This window comes from Pan troglodytes, chromosome 6 (assembly GCF_028858775.2).
Source record: "Pan troglodytes isolate AG18354 chromosome 6, NHGRI_mPanTro3-v2.0_pri, whole genome shotgun sequence".
In the NCBI taxonomy this organism is placed as follows: Eukaryota; Metazoa; Chordata; class Mammalia; order Primates; family Hominidae; genus Pan; species Pan troglodytes.
The window spans coordinates 156,985,877-157,004,309 of record NC_072404.2 but is presented as its reverse complement, the minus strand read 5'-3'; the positions used below and the strand labels follow the sequence as shown (position 1 = coordinate 157,004,309).

The 18,433-nt window shown below is 39.3% G+C and overlaps 1 protein-coding gene across 4 annotated transcripts in view; it reads right to left on the bottom strand.

Annotated features, from left to right (window-relative positions):
* Positions 1–18,433, bottom strand: part of AGK (acylglycerol kinase) — a 102,338-nt gene continuing 83,905 nt past the window's right edge. For 2 of the 4 annotated variants that reach the window (XM_016945479.3, XM_016945480.4), the window contains exons 11-16: positions 16,888–16,945; positions 12,506–12,656; positions 11,994–12,091; positions 4,568–4,638; positions 2,293–2,377; positions 1–1,121 (exon numbers count right to left, since the gene is read on the bottom strand). In XM_016945479.3, the coding sequence (XP_016800968.1) occupies positions 984–1,121; positions 2,293–2,377; positions 4,568–4,638; positions 11,994–12,091; positions 12,506–12,656; positions 16,888–16,945 (601 nt within the window). In that variant the 3' untranslated portion in view covers positions 1–983. Of the gene's footprint in view, positions 1,122–2,292; positions 2,378–3,294; positions 3,429–4,567; positions 4,639–11,993; positions 12,092–12,505; positions 12,657–16,887; positions 16,946–18,433 lie in introns of those variants that run through there. The other 2 variants (XM_016945481.3, XM_054656328.2) reach the window with 1 other exon arrangement.

The window sequence follows — 18,433 nt, the reverse complement described above, 5'->3', positions numbered from 1 at the left end:
TTTAAAATAGTGATGTAACAGTTTTTATTTTAAAATACCAATATTTACACGACACCAGCAAATACATACTTTGTCAACTATTTAACTTCCCATGAAAAATTTTAGATACCAACTTAGATAAAATTTTAGATATCAACTTAGATGGGTGAGGGTATACATGATTTTTCAAAATACTTTTGGGGGTACATGAGCAGAATACTTTGTGGACTACTGCTTTAAAACACGATTTCTCCAAGTACAGTTGAGGGACAACTTACAGAATCACCTGGGAAGGGCAGATGACTTTTTAAAAATGCATATTCCTGGGCCCCATCCCCAAATTTGGGTTATTAGGTTTGGGGTAGACCCCAAATAAATCAGTTTTCAACATGTACCCCAGGTGGCTCTCATGCAAACCATTTAGGAAGCACTACTTAAAAAAATAAAAACTAGCATTTCCCAGTATTGTAGCCGTGGCTGAAGAGGGAAACAACCTCGCATATGTTTCTGGACTGAGGTTAGAACTGAAATAAAAGCTAAACAGGAGCCGGAGCTCACAAAATAGCAGCACCTGTGGAGGAGCCTAGAAATGGGAAAAGGTCACCAGGGCAGGAATGCACTTTCCTGGAATTCCTAGCACGGTCAAAGAAGAGAAATGGAAGGGCCTAGGCAGGCTAAGCCCACTGTGGGCTCTCCACTGTGGTTGCACTTTGGAAGAAAACAGAAGAAAGTCCTTTTCCGTCTTGAACCAGCCTGAGGAAAGTCCGTGTTTAGGAGGGCCAACCGTCACACCAAAATAAAACATGCGCTAATGGAAGCTGATTGCAAAGCAGGTGACAGAGCACACTTTGGGAAGCACTGCTGGAGTGGGGGCAGAGGGGTACTTGCCATGAAAATGCCCTGGGGACCCTCTGACGACACTGTTGGGATGGCTGAGGCACCTGTTCCCTTTTGGTCCCACTGGTGGCCTAAAGTGTGGTCTCAGAGTGCTTGTCTTCTGCTGCTCACTGGGTGGGGCTTGTGAGCATCTGTTCTCTCTTCCTAGGATCACAGAAGAACTGCAGCTTCCTGGGGAGCAGTTTCACCTCCACAGGCATCGCTTCATACTCCTCACTGTCAATGCTAAAAGAGCCCCCTGCTCCCTGGGGAGAAGAGAATATTCAGAACAGCTCAAACACACATCAGTGGCCTACTGGAGTTGGAGGTCTCACAGCAGCACCAGAAGAAGTTCATTATGGAAAACAACATCCTCTCTTGAGGAGCTATCCTAATGTTCTTTTACAAAAAAAAATCAGTGCCTACTATGATGGCCACAGTGCTGGTTCTGGAAACATCCTAATTCTACCATCCATGAAAAAGGATTTATTTTCTTTTTTTGGCCCCTATCTCCTCCCAGAGTATTTTGGGATTTGAACAACATGGTTATAATTTTCAAATATGTATTAAAAGGCAAGGGTCCTGCCATGTCTTAAGGAACTCATAGTCTTTCTATATTATGCTAATCCTTCTCAAATAAAAATAAAGACAGCTAATTCTCTTACGACAAGCTATTGTATCTGCTGGATCATTTTCATTATTCTCTAAGACTTGTTTAGCTTGATATACCTAAGGTGTATCAACATTAATATCATTACAGTCTATGAAACCCTTCCATAACTCATGCATTTAATTCAATATTTATATCGAAACTGTGACGCCAGTCACTATGGGGATACCTTCTGTTTACCTATAGTCTTGTCTGAATACAGTAATATATGGCCACATGTCTTCAAAGGCTATATGAAGAGCCTCCTTTTTTTCCGTATTGACAATTGAATAACCTCCCAATTCCAGATTCTATTTCCAATTTTTTTCACTTACATAGGTTATTCTAAGCATGGCATTTCATAATACAGAAAAATTCAGTGTTGAACTGAAAACTGCTTCCAGATCCTTTATAAAAAATGTTAAAGTAAAAGCCACTATTAACATTTGCCAGCTAGACAATTCTCTATGTGTCTTAATGCAGTAACCTTCTGCATTATTTACATATGGAAAAATAAAAGGAGACCTAAAACTCACTTTAGGGAAGAACCTTGGTTCGAAAACGATGGGAGTCTTCAAAAGTCCACTCTAAATCCATGACTCCCAAGGAGATTCTGCCATCCTTTTCAGCTCCCCGCTAATATGACCCAGAGCCTGGCAAAATGCTTGGCACACAATATGTGCCTAAGTGTAGGTCAGCTAACAGAGAGGAAGGATGGGACACCACAGAGGGGCAGGCCGATGATGAACGAATCAAATGCTGTGACTACCGACCCCTTCCCCACTCACCTCCGGGATAAGCAAAGTGCACTGGCTGGCTTGGAGACACTCCGTGCCCTCCACGTGCAGCTTGGGGTTTCTCACCTTTCGACTTCTGTGAGCACAGGAAAAAGCAAGCTTAAGACCAGTGATGGCAACGGCACTAGGTTGCAACAATGTAGCAACTTCTTTCCCCCTTTTTATGAGCTTACATAAGTGGACAGATGGTCTATTAAGCCATAGAATTCTGTAAATAATTTTTCCAACAGTGATTCTTGCTTAGCCTTGTGATACATTCTAGACTGAATGTAGAGAACTGGGCATGAAGTTATGACTTTCTCTGAAATGCTCTTAATTTGATCTAAAAATTGATTTAAAAATAATCATTCCACATGTACCTAATTCTTAGATTGTTAGTCTCAAATTTAAAAATCAGAATGAAATTCTTTAGGAAAAGTACTAAACTTCTGGTATTTGGTACTTCTTGTGATTACTTGAAGGAGAAAATATTTTTACTTTAATGTAGATATTTCTTTTATGTATATGAACAACTAGTCTTAGAAGTTCTCTGATAACCCTTCCTATCTGTGGGTTCCACTCCCGTGGATTCAACCAACTGAGGATAGAGAATACATATTTTTGCACCTGTACTGAATCCGTACAGACTATCTTATCCCCTAGAGAATACAGGACAGCAACCATCCACATAGCATTTACATTATATTGAGTATTATAAGTAATCTAGAGATGATTTAATGTGCATAGGGAGGACGTGCGTAAGTCTATGCGAATACCGTGCCACTATATAGAAGGGACTTGACAACCTGTGGATTTTGGTATCTGAGGGAGGTCCTGGAACCAATACCCCAAGGATACCGTGAGATGACTGTATTTATAACGCGGTCTACTTGGCATACAATATCTACCTTGACTGAGTGACTATGGAGTAAAATTTCCAGCGCATATACAGACACACACTCCACCTCATGCAGATGTATCTTTTAGGCAGTGGAAATACAGTAAAAGCTAATCTAAGTAAATCAGTCCATTATTTATCATTTATTAACAACAGTAACTCTACAAAACGGTATCAGAGTTTTCTAACGCAGCTTCACAATGTTCTCTTCAGATATCCAGAGGAAACAGACATTACTTGATTTCACTTCCTGTAGAGAACAGAAGGACACTGGCTGCCACTGGTGCTAACAATGCAGAACATAGTGGCTTCGCCTAACCTTAGCAATAGAATTGGGGTCTCTATTTCTGGATACCAGTATCATAAAGGAGATTTGAATATTGCTGGTCTCACTGGCCAGACTGTCAATGAAGATTGTGTGATTTCTGGACATTCTGTAGAAGGAACAGGATTTTCCCTTCTTATAGATACAGCAAGAAAATCAAAGGCTGCAGAATCAGCTATTCAGTCTCTGAAGAATTTATGCCAAAGGCAAGAACAACAAACTTATGTGCCTGTGTAGATAATGAAGTAGCCATGGAGACCAGGCCGCTGCAGCAGAAATGTGTGATCCCTAAATGGGCACGAGAGGGAGCTCTGAGACAAAGCACAGAAAAGCGGAGCTGAGCAGATTACCAGTTGGCATGGGAACACACCAGCTCCTCAGATGCTCTGAAGGAGGATTTATAGTGTTCTTTACCAATAAAATTCTGGCAGAGGTAGGACTTAACAAATCACAGAACTTGGAAGGGTATTCTGTATTGGAAAAGGGAAAAAGGCCTGGGAAATGTCCAAGGTACTCAATACCTTTTCCAGTTTTTCATGAAGGCCCTGGGAATAGGAGGACATGGTGAACTGACATAAATAGTAATGGATACTGTGAAGTGCTTCAAAATATAAAAAGGCTTGACACACATTCTCTTACTCAAGGCTGAAAGCCAGTCCTGAGATCGGCAGAGATGATTATTTCATTCTGTAGACGGAAAGAATTCAGAGATGCTAAATGATCCGAGTCATGACGTCGGGTAAGTGGCAGAACCAAAATTTGCATTCAGCTCTTTGACCCTGAAACCAAAGTTCTTGACGCTGTGTCATGCTTCATTGAATTCTTTGGTTTCAATTGAAAAACAAAGACTGCTCTTACATTCTGATCCCCACTAAATGAACAGTGATGGCCAGCATAGGAGAGGGGCACTATACATGTCAGCCCATAGGAAAGAAATAACATCGAAATTCCCAAACAAGACAAGGCTTTGGCTGGATTTCTGTCTTAGACTTCATGGGGCACTCTGAATAGTAAAATCTGAGAAAATCACAAGCCTCATTTCCTGTGAACCCCAGTCCACTTACCCTATAGTTATAAAGTCTCCTTTGCTGATGGTGTCAGGTTCAATGCAGATATTCAGAAAATCTTCTTTGCTCTAAAATGGTTAAGAACACTAACGTCATTACTCTTAAAATTTGGCTAATGCAGCCTGTTGTCATCCTCAGCTTGGATGGTTCATAGTTTGAAGCTATGTATAGATAGGGGACTCTACTTGTAGTGATTTAATTCCAAACCTATTTTCAGTCTTTTTTTTTTTTTTTCACTAAGAGCTTTACTGAGGTATAATTTATAGAAAATTCATCTCCATTGCTTGGCTTTTTTTTTTACTACATAAGCAAACAAAACTCAGAGTGGGAGGTTCTGGACGTTCTGTCACTCACTAGTAATTATTAGCTGTTCTAGTCTCTAGGATTACTTCCCTTGCAGGCCAAGCTTTCAGCCCATCCCAGCAATCTCAGTGTTCACTGTACATGAGCTTCACATGACAGCATGGAATCGGCTGCTTGGTGTGGAGAGCCCAAGTGCCTGTGCTTCTTTAATGCTCTACATACAAATTTGGTGTGCAACCAGAGCTGGAAAACAGCAATCCGTTTATTCTATGGTAATGTTTAAAAACTTTCCATTTCCAGCCACAGAAAGCTCTGGATGATTTGAGCTACGACAAAATGGCTATCAAAACAGACTTGGTTCTTGGACCAGTTCCCATAATTTGCTACCAGTCCGTGACTAGCCATACAAACCTAGCCCTCTGTAAATCAATCCCACAACTTCTATGTCAGCTTCAAATAGAGGTCTTGTTTCTTTTGGGGTAGGTTCAAAATGTTCAGGCCCAGGATTTGAGGCCTCTGAGAGCCTTAAAGCCTTTGCCTAAGATTAAAGGGTAACTAACAACTCTCAACTAAGAATTACAAAACATAAAGTGGATGACTTTGAAAGTTCACCTTTTATTTAACTACTTACTGAGTGCCAGTCATGCACCATGAACCCACGGAGCTTGGGTTACACCAATGAACAAAACCCACATGACTTTCTGTCTACAAAGAACTTACTTTCTACTGTAGAGACTGGAGGGAATAGATCGATCATAGTAAAACAGTAAATTATAAACTCTGTTAGAAGATAAGGATGCCACAACTATATTAGAGTTTATTAGAAAATAAGATCAAAGAAGCAGAGCAAGGAACATGAGGTGGCGCTGATGGCAGTGGCTGTGTTACAAAAAAGGGGGTCCCGTGGAGAAGCCTTGGAGAAGAGACCTGAAGGAGGTGAGGGAGTCAGTGATGTGGCCATCCAGGGCAGTGGTTCTCAAACTTTAGCAAGTGTCACTGTAGAGCAGGTAACATTCAGACTCTGGTTTTTGTTTGTCAACTAAAAAATAAATAATTTTTGGCCAGGCGCAGTGGCTCACACCTGTGATCTCAGCACTTTGGGAGGCTGAGGCGGGCGGATCAGCTGAGGTCAGGAGTTCGAGACCAGCCTGGCCAACGTGGTGAAACCCCGTCTCTACTAAAAGTACAAATACTAGCCGGGTGTGGTGGCAGGCGCCTGTAATCCCAGCTACTCGGGAGGCTGAGGCAGGAGAATCCCTAGAACCCGGGAGGGAGAGATTGCAGTGAGCCAATATCGCACTATTGCACTCCAGCCTGGGTGACAAGAGTGAAACTCCGTCTCAATCAATCAATCAATAAAAATAATTTTTTTTTAACTCAGACTCTGGCCCCATCCCAAGTTTCTGGTTCAGTAGATCTGGGGTGAGGCCCATGAATTTTCATCTCGAGCAACTTCCATGTGATACTGATGTGCTGATCTGAGAACTGGACTTTGAGAACCCCTAATCCGGGGATGAGCAATCCACACAAGGGGAACTACTGGGGCGGAGGCCTTCAGGTGGTGCTGGGGGAACATGTCTGACAGCAGGGAACAGCAAGGAAGCCCGTGTAGCTGGAGCAGAGCGAATGACAGGGGCAACAAGTGAGGAAGACAGGGAAGAGAGGAGCTACATCAGCAGAGCCTCATAGACCATGGCGAGGAAGCTGGCTCTTAGGCTGAATGAATCAGAGAGCCACTGGAGGGTTCTAAGGAGGGAAATATGTTCTGGCTTCATTTCATTAGGATCACTCTGGCTGCCGTGTTGAGAATTAAGACAGGAGTAGATTGGAGAGGGAGACAGTGGGCTAGGAATTAACATTATAGATAAATGTGTAAGAATGGCCCAGGGTTCAGGAGCTCCCAGGAGCAATGATCTGCTCTGACAATAGGACATTGAGAGGTGGGGCTGGGGGGGGTAGTTAGAGAGGAGGAGGAAGAATGGGTTAAAGCAGTGATGAGTCAGGAGGACAACCACCAAGTCACCAGGCCCAGCATACAAGGGGAGGAAAAGAAAGAAAGCACAGCCACTGCTTAAAGACTGTGGGAAAGGCAAAACTCAGGGGAGAGCCACACTTCAGCTAGAACAGGGTCGGGAAACATTTTCTGTAAAGAGCGAGAGAGTGAACACTGTAGGCTTGCAGACCATGAGGTCTCTCTCACAGCTATTCAACTCAGCCATAGTAGCTGAAAGCAACCAGAGAATATACTCAAATGAATTAGCCTGCCTGTGTTCCAGTAAAATTTGACTTAAAGACACTGAAATTTGAAGACAATTTCCACACGTAACGGGGAAAAATACTCTTCTTTTGATTTTTTTCAATGATTTAAAAATGTAAAAAATATTGTTAGCTTCAAGGCTGTACAAATACAGGCAGCAGGATAGTCGGGCCTGTGGGCTGTCCTTTGCTGACCCCTGTTCTAAAGCTTTGTTCTGGAGGCACAATTAAGTTACCTAGAAAGAAACTGTGGTTCTTTGGAGGTGAGCCTTTAGCTTTGTTAACAGGGAAGAGGGCAGCCTTTAGTCTAGAATTAATTTTGACTCACTAGTGAGGCAATACCTTTCTGAGGACACTACCCAATGCCCCATGTCTGAAGAGGATTTTCTACTCTAATTGGTTTGAACACGAACTATTCCTGGCTTTGTGAGAGGACTGACTCTCCTGAGACTGTCCCGCCTGCTCACTGGTAGGTAACTCAACCTCTGTCTTGGGTGGTGGTTTCTCACATGCATGCACCTGTCAGTACTCAGCTGAAGATTCCAGAGGACACCTCCGTAAACCTCTAGCTTGGTTCTGGGTGCGGCTCTCCTCTCCATGGGGCTCTCTTGTATCCTGCCTTGCAATTCTAGCTGCCTTGATTTCTCAAAATTCTCAAAGACCCCTCAACTGAGGTAGGGCATGGGCTCTGTGTGGGCTCCCTCTCCGCAGGCTGTGGCCTCTCTCCAGCAGTCACCTCGGGCAAGCATCAGGCTCACTGTGTTCAATTTCTTGCTCTCTGGACTCACTGTCCTATGCTGCTTGTCTCATACCAATGTCTCATATAGTTGTTTCAAAGATTTTGTCCAATTTTTAAGGTGTTTAAGGTATAAAGCTGGTGCTTTTTGCTACATCTTGGCCAAAAGTCTCACATTAACATTCAAAAATCAATTCATTTTATTGCTTTGACAGATTAAATGAGGAAACTTTATTATCTCAATAGATGCTGGAAGAGTACTTGATAAAATTAAATATCTAAGATATTTAACATGAAAGATAAAAATGCTTAGCAAACTGGGAATAGAAAGGAACTGCCTTAATCTGATAAAGGGTGTCTATAAAAAAAGAAAGCACATTAAATACAAGCATGAAGCAATGAAGACTTTCTCTCTAAATCAGAAATAAGAAAGACGATGGGGACTCCTGTTATTGCTACTTCTATTTAACCATGTACTGAGGTCCTATCCAGTGCTCTAAGTAAAATGAAGGATTGTAAGGATAAGTATTTGAAGAGAGAAAACAAAACTTGCACTATTTGCATTGGCCATGACTAAATCTGTAGAAAATTTGAAAGAATTCATTGAAAGAAAGTTAGAATAATTAATAATAATTTAATTAGGTTGCTGATTCAGCATTGATATAAAAATCAATTATATGTCCATCTACTAAATCAGGTAGAAAATGAAATTTTAATAGATATTATTTAGAATAGCATAAAAATTAAGATAACTGGGAATATATCCAGCAAAAGACAGGATATTCCAGAGAAAACTATAAAACTTCATTGAAAGACATTGAAGACCTAAATAAATGAAGAGATATACCCCGTTCATATGCTAGAGGAGTCAATATTGTAGAAATGTCATTTCTCTCCAAATTGATCTATGGGTACAATGCAGTGAGATCAATATTATAACATTTTTATGTGGAATTTAATAAAATAAACATTCTAAAATATTTATAGAACTCAAATGAGCTAAGAATAGCCAAGAGACTGTGTAAAAAGAGAAAAACATAGAACTTATTATAAAACTATAATAAGAGAAGCAGAGTATTAGTATAAATATGAGAAAATGGAACAACAATAGAAGAAAGAGACTAGAAACATTTACATGTATATAGACATGATGTATGGCAGAGGTTTATTGAAGATCAATGGGGGAAAATGGAGATTTCAATAAATGGCGCTTGGACAACTGGCTTTCTATTTGGAAAGAACATAAAATTGGAGCTTTACCTCCATCATTCACAAAACTCACTTATAAGTGGGGGTATTTCCTTTTTAAAGAAAAATGGAACTATGTTGCAAAACTTTTCACCTATTTTTCCCATGTCAATAGATAGAAAATAATACATATATAAAATAGATATGACTTTTAATAAATGTACCAAAATTTATTCAGTCTGATTAGTTCATTGCAAATATTTTACTATTATACAGTGAGCATAGTTGTATAAGAGATCCTACTTTTCACACATTCTATACTCCTACAGCTTCTTTCATACACTGAATGTGCTGCTTTTAATAAGTGAACATTTTGAGCTATTACACGGCAGCTACATTGCCTTTATTGTATTGCATTTGCTTTTATTTTTATAAAGAATTGTGCAAAAACGAAACAAATGAATTTGCTGCTACTCGTGATAAGCGGCACAGTATCGTATACTTTTATAATAGGCACAAAGATAAAAAGCACTTGGCATTGTGAGTGTGGCTAATCTTGAGCGCAGTCACATACTCACTGAACTCAATCCATTCAGGGGTACTCAGTCATCAGAGAAAAGAACAATGGTAAAGAACATGAACAAAATACTCGGAATACATATTATTAAAGACTTAGTATAAAGGAGATGTATAATTAGACATTTTATCTTTCTCTTTTAAATTCCTCTGGAAGAGAATCTATTTTTTTTTTTTTTAGCATTCACATATCCACTTTCACCAGTGTTTTTCAGATTTCCATTATGTAAAAAAGGACTGCCTACATTATATATTCATCAGGTTATTTCAGTAGGATAAATTCCTAGAAATACAGTTAATAGGGCCGAAGGTATGCATATATTTTAGACACTTTATGTATACTATACCAAATTGCTGAGACAGGATATTCCAATCTATATTCCCATCAGAAACACACACCACCACTAAGCTTTTAATCTATAACATGCTTTTTAGTCATGACAATTCAATCTTACTATTTTAATTTGCATTTCTTTGCTGAAATCACTCTGTCTCCTTACCTACAAAATGCAGATAAAGATATCTACCTATAAGGATTACATAATATTATGTAAAATTCTTAGGACAGTGCCTCACATGTAGTAAATAATCAGCAAATATAAGCTATTTTTTCATATGCTTATTTCTTTTATGAATTTTCTATTCTTACCCCTTGCTCACTTTTTATATTAGTCCTTTGCCCATTTCTCATTGCTTTATCCTAAGAGCTTGTTAAAAGGAAAGTGAATTCCTGGTCTATCACATGCTAATATTTTTCCCAATATGTCATTTAAAAGTTCGTTTAGAATGTCTTTTTAAATAAAAAGACAAATGCATCAATATGATTTTTGCCTTAAATGTCATGCTTAGAGAGGCCTTGTCCTCCTTAATTTTATACTGATAATCACTTAGATTTTACCCTAATACTTTTTTTTAACTTCAAACTTCTATTTTAAGTTCCGGGATACATACACAGGAGGCGCAGCCTTGTTACATAGGTATAAACGTGTGCCATTTACCCTACTACTTTAATGATTTTATTATTTTACATTTAGTTCTTTAATCAAACTAGAATTTTTTTTATAGGGTGAAGGGAGCTATGTTTTCCAAATGTTTTGCAATGGACATGTATTATTTTCATAGTTAGAAAACATCTCAATACTCTGAACATTAATATTAGAATGAAACTTATCACTCTATTAATATTGGAATCAAACTTTTCACGACATTCCAACTCCATCTGCTAATTTTCAGACTGGCCTAGACAACTGTGAACAGACTAATTTGCATACAAGCTGAATGTAATTAGTCCACAGTTAACAATTACTTTCCTATTGGCATTCTCATTGATATAAATTACCAAGGTTTTCTCTATACTAGGGTCAGTAAACTTTTTCTGTAAGTGACCAGATAATAAACATTTTAGGCTTTGGGCCATACAATCTGTCACAACTACTCAGCTCTCCCCTGTAGCACAAAGGCAGCCACAGACAATATATTTGTGAATGAATATGGCTGTGCTCCAATAAAACTTTATTTATGGATACTGAAACTTGAACTTTACATATTTTTCTGTTCACAAAAATTATTCTTTTGATTTTCTTTGCATCATTTAAAATTAGAAGATTCTTGGCTTCTGGGCTATACAAAAACAGGTGGCAGACCAGTTTGCCAATGCCTGCTTTATTTCAATACTTTTGGGTGTATTGTCTATAGTAGCACCACCCAACAGAACCTTCTGCACTGACGGACAGGCTGTATACCTGTGCTTTCCAGTATGGTGGCTACTAGCTACATATGGCTGTTGAGCACTTGAAATGTGGTGAGTGTGACTTAGGAACTAAGTTTTGAATTTTATTTAATTCTAATTAATTTAAATTTAACTAGCCACATGTGGCTAATAGCTACCGTATGGGATAGTGCATACCTATAGATTGGGCCTAAATAAATCATATGTAGATATAGATACAGATGTATGTGTGTGGGTATTTTTCTCCTGAGGATCTAATTTGATATATTTAGTATAGTCACAAAAATCGTGGATATTTACTCAAGTAAAAGTTCCACAATTTTTTTCCAGTGACAAATGGGAATAGCTAATTTTCATTTCTAAAGCCCTCTTGCCCTAAGTTCTCTGAATGCCAATTAAGCAATGAGCAGAGCATGTAATCAGAGCCCCAGAAGCATTTATGCCACTCCTGCAGGTGGCAGCTTCTCCTCATTGCTGTTATTCCTTAAAGGCACACCACATCCTCTTTCTCCTGACACTGCCCTCTCTGTCTCCACAGGGTAAAAACAAAAATAACTGAATTAGTGGGAGAGGACTATAGCTATTGTCACTTTTCTTAGGTACCAAATGCTTTTCTAATAAAAAAGCACACTTACTGTCGGGTCAAGCTGATTATTCCGTGTTGTGATGGACAGTTCAATGGTGGACAGCTGCACATCTTTCCAGACCTCCAGGCTCACCTCTTGGGAAAGGGCTGTGGGAATCCATTAGATACAGGTCAGTTTCTTCCATTAACATTTCACCACCCACCACGGACGGCTAGCTGCTAGCTGCTCAGCTCAGCTTCTCAACCTTTCTGCTGACTCTTTGCCTTCATTTTATTTATTTCATGCTTCTTATACATAGAGGTAAAAATGGCATCTCTGTGCCTGAAACATCACTACCAAAAGCAGTCACATTAACAGAAAGACTGTGCACAGAGACTGCTATGCCCATTGATGGCACATTGCTTGGGCCTGCTCTGGTGGCACACAGAAGGATGAATTCAGTGATCCCTGAGAGGCTTCTCCTGCTCTAGTTAAGTTTCTAAAACTGATTTTGGAGGTCTACTTTAGGGCACTTCTAAACTGACCAGGGCCCTCCAATCTTTAGTCGCCACATTGCTCACCATCCTGTGGTTGTGCCCAGTAGGACGCAAGCCTCCGTAATACTCTCCTGTACAAAGAAGGCCTTTGTACAGGGGTCTCCTCTGGTTCACTGGGAGGTCTCTCTGTAGGTCCCGTGTATGAGATAGAGGCTTGATGAGTCTGAGGCCACTCCTTTTAATGTGGAGAGAGAAAAATTTTGTTATGCATGTACAATTCCACTCTGGGAGTTTCTCTCTGCAAAAGTTATTTATTTGTCTACCTATACGTGCTAGAAAGTGAACTAATAATCTCCTCTCACTGGATGGAATGCGAGTTTGGAGCATGGAATCCTCAAGCTTTCTTTTCCTCTTAAAGCTACATCTTAAAAACCATGAATTCAGGAAGTACTGCCTCCATTGCTCCCCCTAAAATAGGCTAACCACCACCATTTACATTTGTCCAAAAAGAGGGTGAATGAACATAGGGTCATCCGTAATAAATTTATCTTTGGCTTACGGATGGTGATGCAAAATGAAACTGAGGAAATCCAGTTGCATCAAGTACCTATCTCACTTCTGGAATCTTATTCCACACACAGGCCAGAATGGTTTAGCCCAGGCTCACAATCCAGCCCAAGGCTTCTCACTTCTGCTTCAAAGCCCATCACCCTCACACTCTAATTTTTTTTGTCTTCTACGTCCTGGCATCCCAAGTCCAGTGTCACCCTGGATCACATCTTGACCGCATGAATAATTAAAACCATACCCCAGCCTCTCAGCCCTTGACATCACCTCTGATTCACCACATCCACCCATTTCCATGGCCACATCCTGGCCCCTAATGTCACCCAGAACTATTCCACTTTGGAAATCTAAAACCCTGAGATCCTGCTCTCTAATCACATCCCATATTCTTCTGGTTGATTCTTTTGTGCCCATTGTGTCTCTTAGGGTGAAATGCTTCCCTGTTCTCAAGTTTCCAGGTGGTGAATTACAAAGCAGTAGCAACACTGGCTTCTCTCACTCCACCGCTTACTCACTCCTCCCCAAGTCTAGAAGGACCAATGCATGGATCCAGCCCTTTCCTTTCTCTCTGACAGCAGCTGTCCTTGTCTCAAACGGTCACTGCTTCTAATTTTCATGTGGTGAAAATTAGCTTCTTGTGGTGGTCTCTGCCCTGAAGGAGCTGTTTCAATGGACACCTTCAGTTCACAGTATTAGGAGATCAGATAGAGACCACATATCTGTGCTCTGTCCTCCACTCCTGCTGACATTTATAAAGATGACGTTTTGATCTTCATCTGCCTAGTTCCTGCATTTGTTTTCATACCTTGGTTCAAACTAAAAAGAGGAAGAGAGGGATTTTATTGTGGGCCCCTGAAGACCTAACTGCACCAAGTTTTCAATCACATTGAGGATTCTACTCCCTGACCACTCATTTTCCCCTCACTGCCAAACTGATAGTCAATTACTTTCAATTGCTTTCTTTTTCCACTTACTCTTGGCTTTCCTGTGTCTTTATTCTTCTACAATATGTCCTAAAAAGCCCCAGTTCTGGATCAGCCTTGTCACTAAGTTCCTGTACTCTTACATCATGGCTCAGTATTACTAGAGGAGAAAATGATACTCCTGCTGAGTATTAATACAGGGAAAAGCAGTCACCCAAAGGAACATTCATGTCTACAAATTGTTAGCCTCAGGTCTTCAGGGCTACTTGATAATCCTAAGCCTCCTCGTACATTCATCTTTCTTCAGGATACCCCATACCACTACTCACCGCCTTTCTGACAGGATCACTTTGCTTCCTACACTTCAGTGAGAATATCAGGGACATCAGTGAGAATACCTTAACTTTCTCTAATCTCATTTCCATCTGGACCTACCCTTTACTCCTCTCCTGTATCAATGAAAAAAGGTGTCCCTTGTCCTGTCCAGGGACAATCCAGTACTCTGGATCCCACACCCTTCTACCCACTCTTGGATTTTGCCAATTCAGTCATGCTTTCTGTCTCCCTTCTCACCTCCTCACATTCTTTTCTTTTTCTTCAGTCTAGAAACACATGGATATTCTCCACTTTTAAAAACTCCATATTGACCCCATGTTTCTCTCAGCTTTTGCCTTCCCTATCTCCTTCTCTTCAAAGTCAGGTTTCTTGAAGGAGTAGCCTGTCCTTGCTGTCTCCACTTCTTTACATCACTTTTATTTCTTGATGTTCTTCAGTCTGGCTTTAGCCACCACACTTTGGAGGCTGCCCAGCTTTTGGAGGCTGCCAAATTCGATGGATACTCTCTTGTCTGTATATTTAAAGTCTTCGCTTTTGCTTCTCGAAACTCTTACTTTTTTCTTGAAATTCTCTCTTCTGTTGGCTTCTATGTTAGTATTCTCTCCTGCATTTTCTCTTAGCACTTCTCAGTCATTTTTGGTGGTTCTTTAAATGTTTATGTCCCTTAGGGATATTCCTGGCCATCTGTACTCAATGGTAATTTCACCCAACCCATGGTTTCAACACCGCTCACACACTTATGACATTTGAATATGTTTCTTTAGTCCAGACCTCTCTGCTGAATTCCGACCTAAATCACAATTGTATCTTTGCTTGTCTGTACCACAGGTATGTTAAACTCTACATAGATTAAACTGAAAATTTCATCTCTCTTCACAAACTTGATTTACTCTAGTATTACCAACATCAGTGGAAAACTCCAGTTACCAAACTCTAGTCCCTCATACCAGAAATCTGATAATCCTACATTCTTCTGACTTTTGAGGTTCTAACTTAACAGTTCTTTAATCCGTCTTCTATTGTCAATACTGTTACCTCCTTAGTCTATACGTCACTTCCCACCTGACTACTTTAACAATCTTCTATCTAATGTCCTTGCCTTGAGCTACCCACATCCTGTTTTTCTGTTTAGAAAAAAACAATTTTTCTAAAATGCAAATCTGCTCATTTCATGCCTCTGCTTAAGACTCAATAACTCCCCATTGCTTTAAGGATAAAAGTCAAATTGCACATCAAAACCCGCCATAACCTGCCCTTACCTAACCCACTGGCTTCACTTCCTGCCATTTTACTGCATTCATCATAATTAAGGGCCATGTCACACCACTGTGACTTCACACAGCCTTTAAATGTTTCAAAATTTAGTGTGTCTCCTCCGCTGGGAAGATTTTCTGACCCTCATTAGATTTAGATGCCCCTCCTCTCTGCTCCCTTCTTAGTCTTTCTATCTTTCTCTCACAGCACTTGCCAAACTGCTGATTTACTTACACTTCCCTCCCAGCATCTGAATACTTCTTGAGGGCAGGAAACCTGTCTCATTTGACTTTGTATCCCAAGCATATGTCAACTATTGTTTGCTGAATAAATAGTGGAAACAGTTTATATTCCATTTAAATATGTAGCTACTCTGTTTCTTCCTAAATGCACTCACAACTCCACCAATGAAACTCGAGGAATAACCGATTTTACTAATCCAGTTTGCCCTTGGTATATAAAGACCTTGCCCTGCCAAGTTCATTTTTAAAATCACATACATTTACTTCTAGTAGTTCAGTGATTTTAGGGTTTTACATTTAATTTTTTAATCCAGCCAGAATTTTTTTAAAAGGTAAAGGAAGCTATGTTTTCCAAATGTTTTGCAAGGAACATGTATTACTTTTATAATTAGAAAAACACTCAATAACTCCGAATATTAACAGTGGAACCAACCTTCTCACTACATTCAAACCCCATCTGCCAATTTTCAGATTGGCCAGACAAACTATCAATATACCACTTTGATTTGCATAAAAGCTGAATATAGTCTGTAGTCCACAGTTAAAGATGACTTTTCTATTAGCATTTTCACTAATAAAAATTGTTAGGCTTTTCTCTATGCCAGTATTTTTTATTGTATCATATAGAGTAGCACTGCCCAATAAAACTTTTTCTGATCATGGAAATGTTCCCTATCTATACTCTCCAGTACAGTAACCACCACCCATATTTAGCTAGTATAGTTTGAAACCTACTGATATAAACACAAACCTGTACAATTAGATATTATATATTCAGATACAAATCTTCAATTCATTTCCAGGTACTAACATAGACAAGCATAAAATAATTGGTGAGAAGTATGTCATTATGCTCAAGGTCTGTCGGGCAAGAGAGTGAATTAATAGCAAAGGCAAGTAGAATGCTTAAGAGAGATTAAATATGGGTTTGGTAGTAGAGGGAATGAATTGGTAGATGAAGGGTGATTGCTTATCAAAACAGGAATGCGTTCTATATTTGTATTTAATCAAACATGCCCTGTTTTAGTGTTGAAGCATGCCACATTCATCTGTAGTAAGTAATTAAAAAAAAATACCAAATATATGCATTACAGAAAAACAACAAAATAACACAGCAAATTTCTACACTGTAAATCACATTTACCTTAAGAGTGCTGAAAAAGTGGGCTGCTTTGATTTTTAGAGGCCCAAGATACCAGTACCTGTGAAAAGACCAAGATAAAAATCTGATAAGAATATCAAAAGAACTATCATGTGATAGATACCATTCACGGCAGACAATACATTAGAATTACATCTCTGCTATGAGTGGCTATTCTGGTAGCTAGGAGGTTATGGCTTAGTATAAAAGAGTATTACATTCAATTTTAAATCCACATTTTGATGCCTTGTCAAGTTATATGTAATTAGTTATGCAGTAAAGATTCTTGCAATTTATGAGAGATATATAACCAGGCTCCTTGAGTCACTAAATTCACAACATCCTTTAAACACATCCTTTAAGCCATAGAATACAGTTTGGTATAGAGTTGTCCCTCAGTCCAAAGTCTGCAGATGTTCAAGTCCCTGATATAAAATGGCATATTTGCACGTAACCTATGTACATTCTCTTGCATATTTTAAATCATCTCTACCTTGCTTATAACACTTAATACAGTGCCTACACATCACTTTATTTGCACGGATTCAACACAGTACTCAGTGTGCAGCCAATTCCAGTTTTGCTTTTTGGAATTTTGTGGAATATTTTTTTCCCCAAATATTCTGTGTCTGCATTTGTTTACATCTATGGATACAATGGGTCAAGTGTACGTTCAAAAGAGCTATGAGTAAAGGATGATACAGCCACACTAAGATGCAAACACTGCATGCTCTGATGTGCTGATCCCAAGCTAAATGACTAGATCCTGTACACCATGTCCTCTCACACACACAAATGCACATAGGCACACTCAATTAAAAATGTGTAAACCAGCATAATTTCACATTACTCATGTTATATAGCTCTAAAATGGCAAATGTTAAATCTGGGAATAATGAGAATCTATTGCATATTGCTAAATACATAAAAGCTACTGGAGAGAGGAAGACACCTAATCAGAATTAGAAAATGGCATAAAATAGATTCTTCTCTTAAAACTTATCTCTGTTAACAAATCACTCAACATTAACTGCTCTCTGTTGATTCTGATCATATACATTTATTTAGCACTCACTATGAATGCGGAGGAAACAGAAGAAATATAAAGTATAAATTTCCCACCTTTGAGAGCTTATGATTTGAGAAAATAAGACCCAAATATGTAAAAGCAAACAATGAATGACTATAAGGAAAAGCATGAACTGATCACTGCTTATTGGTAAGGGGAATTAAAGAGACAAAGTCATTAAGGGCCTAAAATCACTGGAGCAGCCATGCCTATAAAATGGCACAGAATAAAGTCAGGGTACAAAACTTAGAGTATGGGAAATAGGATAACAGTCAGAGAAAGAGGGAAAAGCTTAGAAGTAAAGATACATAATTATATAATTAGGGGTGATGACAGAGTAAGTTGGGCCTGGAATAACAGACAAAGAGCTTAGATATAATCCAAGAGGGAATGCAGAAACATTCTAAATTATTATTCAGGTTGATACTGTGCTACTACTGATGAGGCCCTTGATCATCTGATTTTTTGTGTTATTATTTT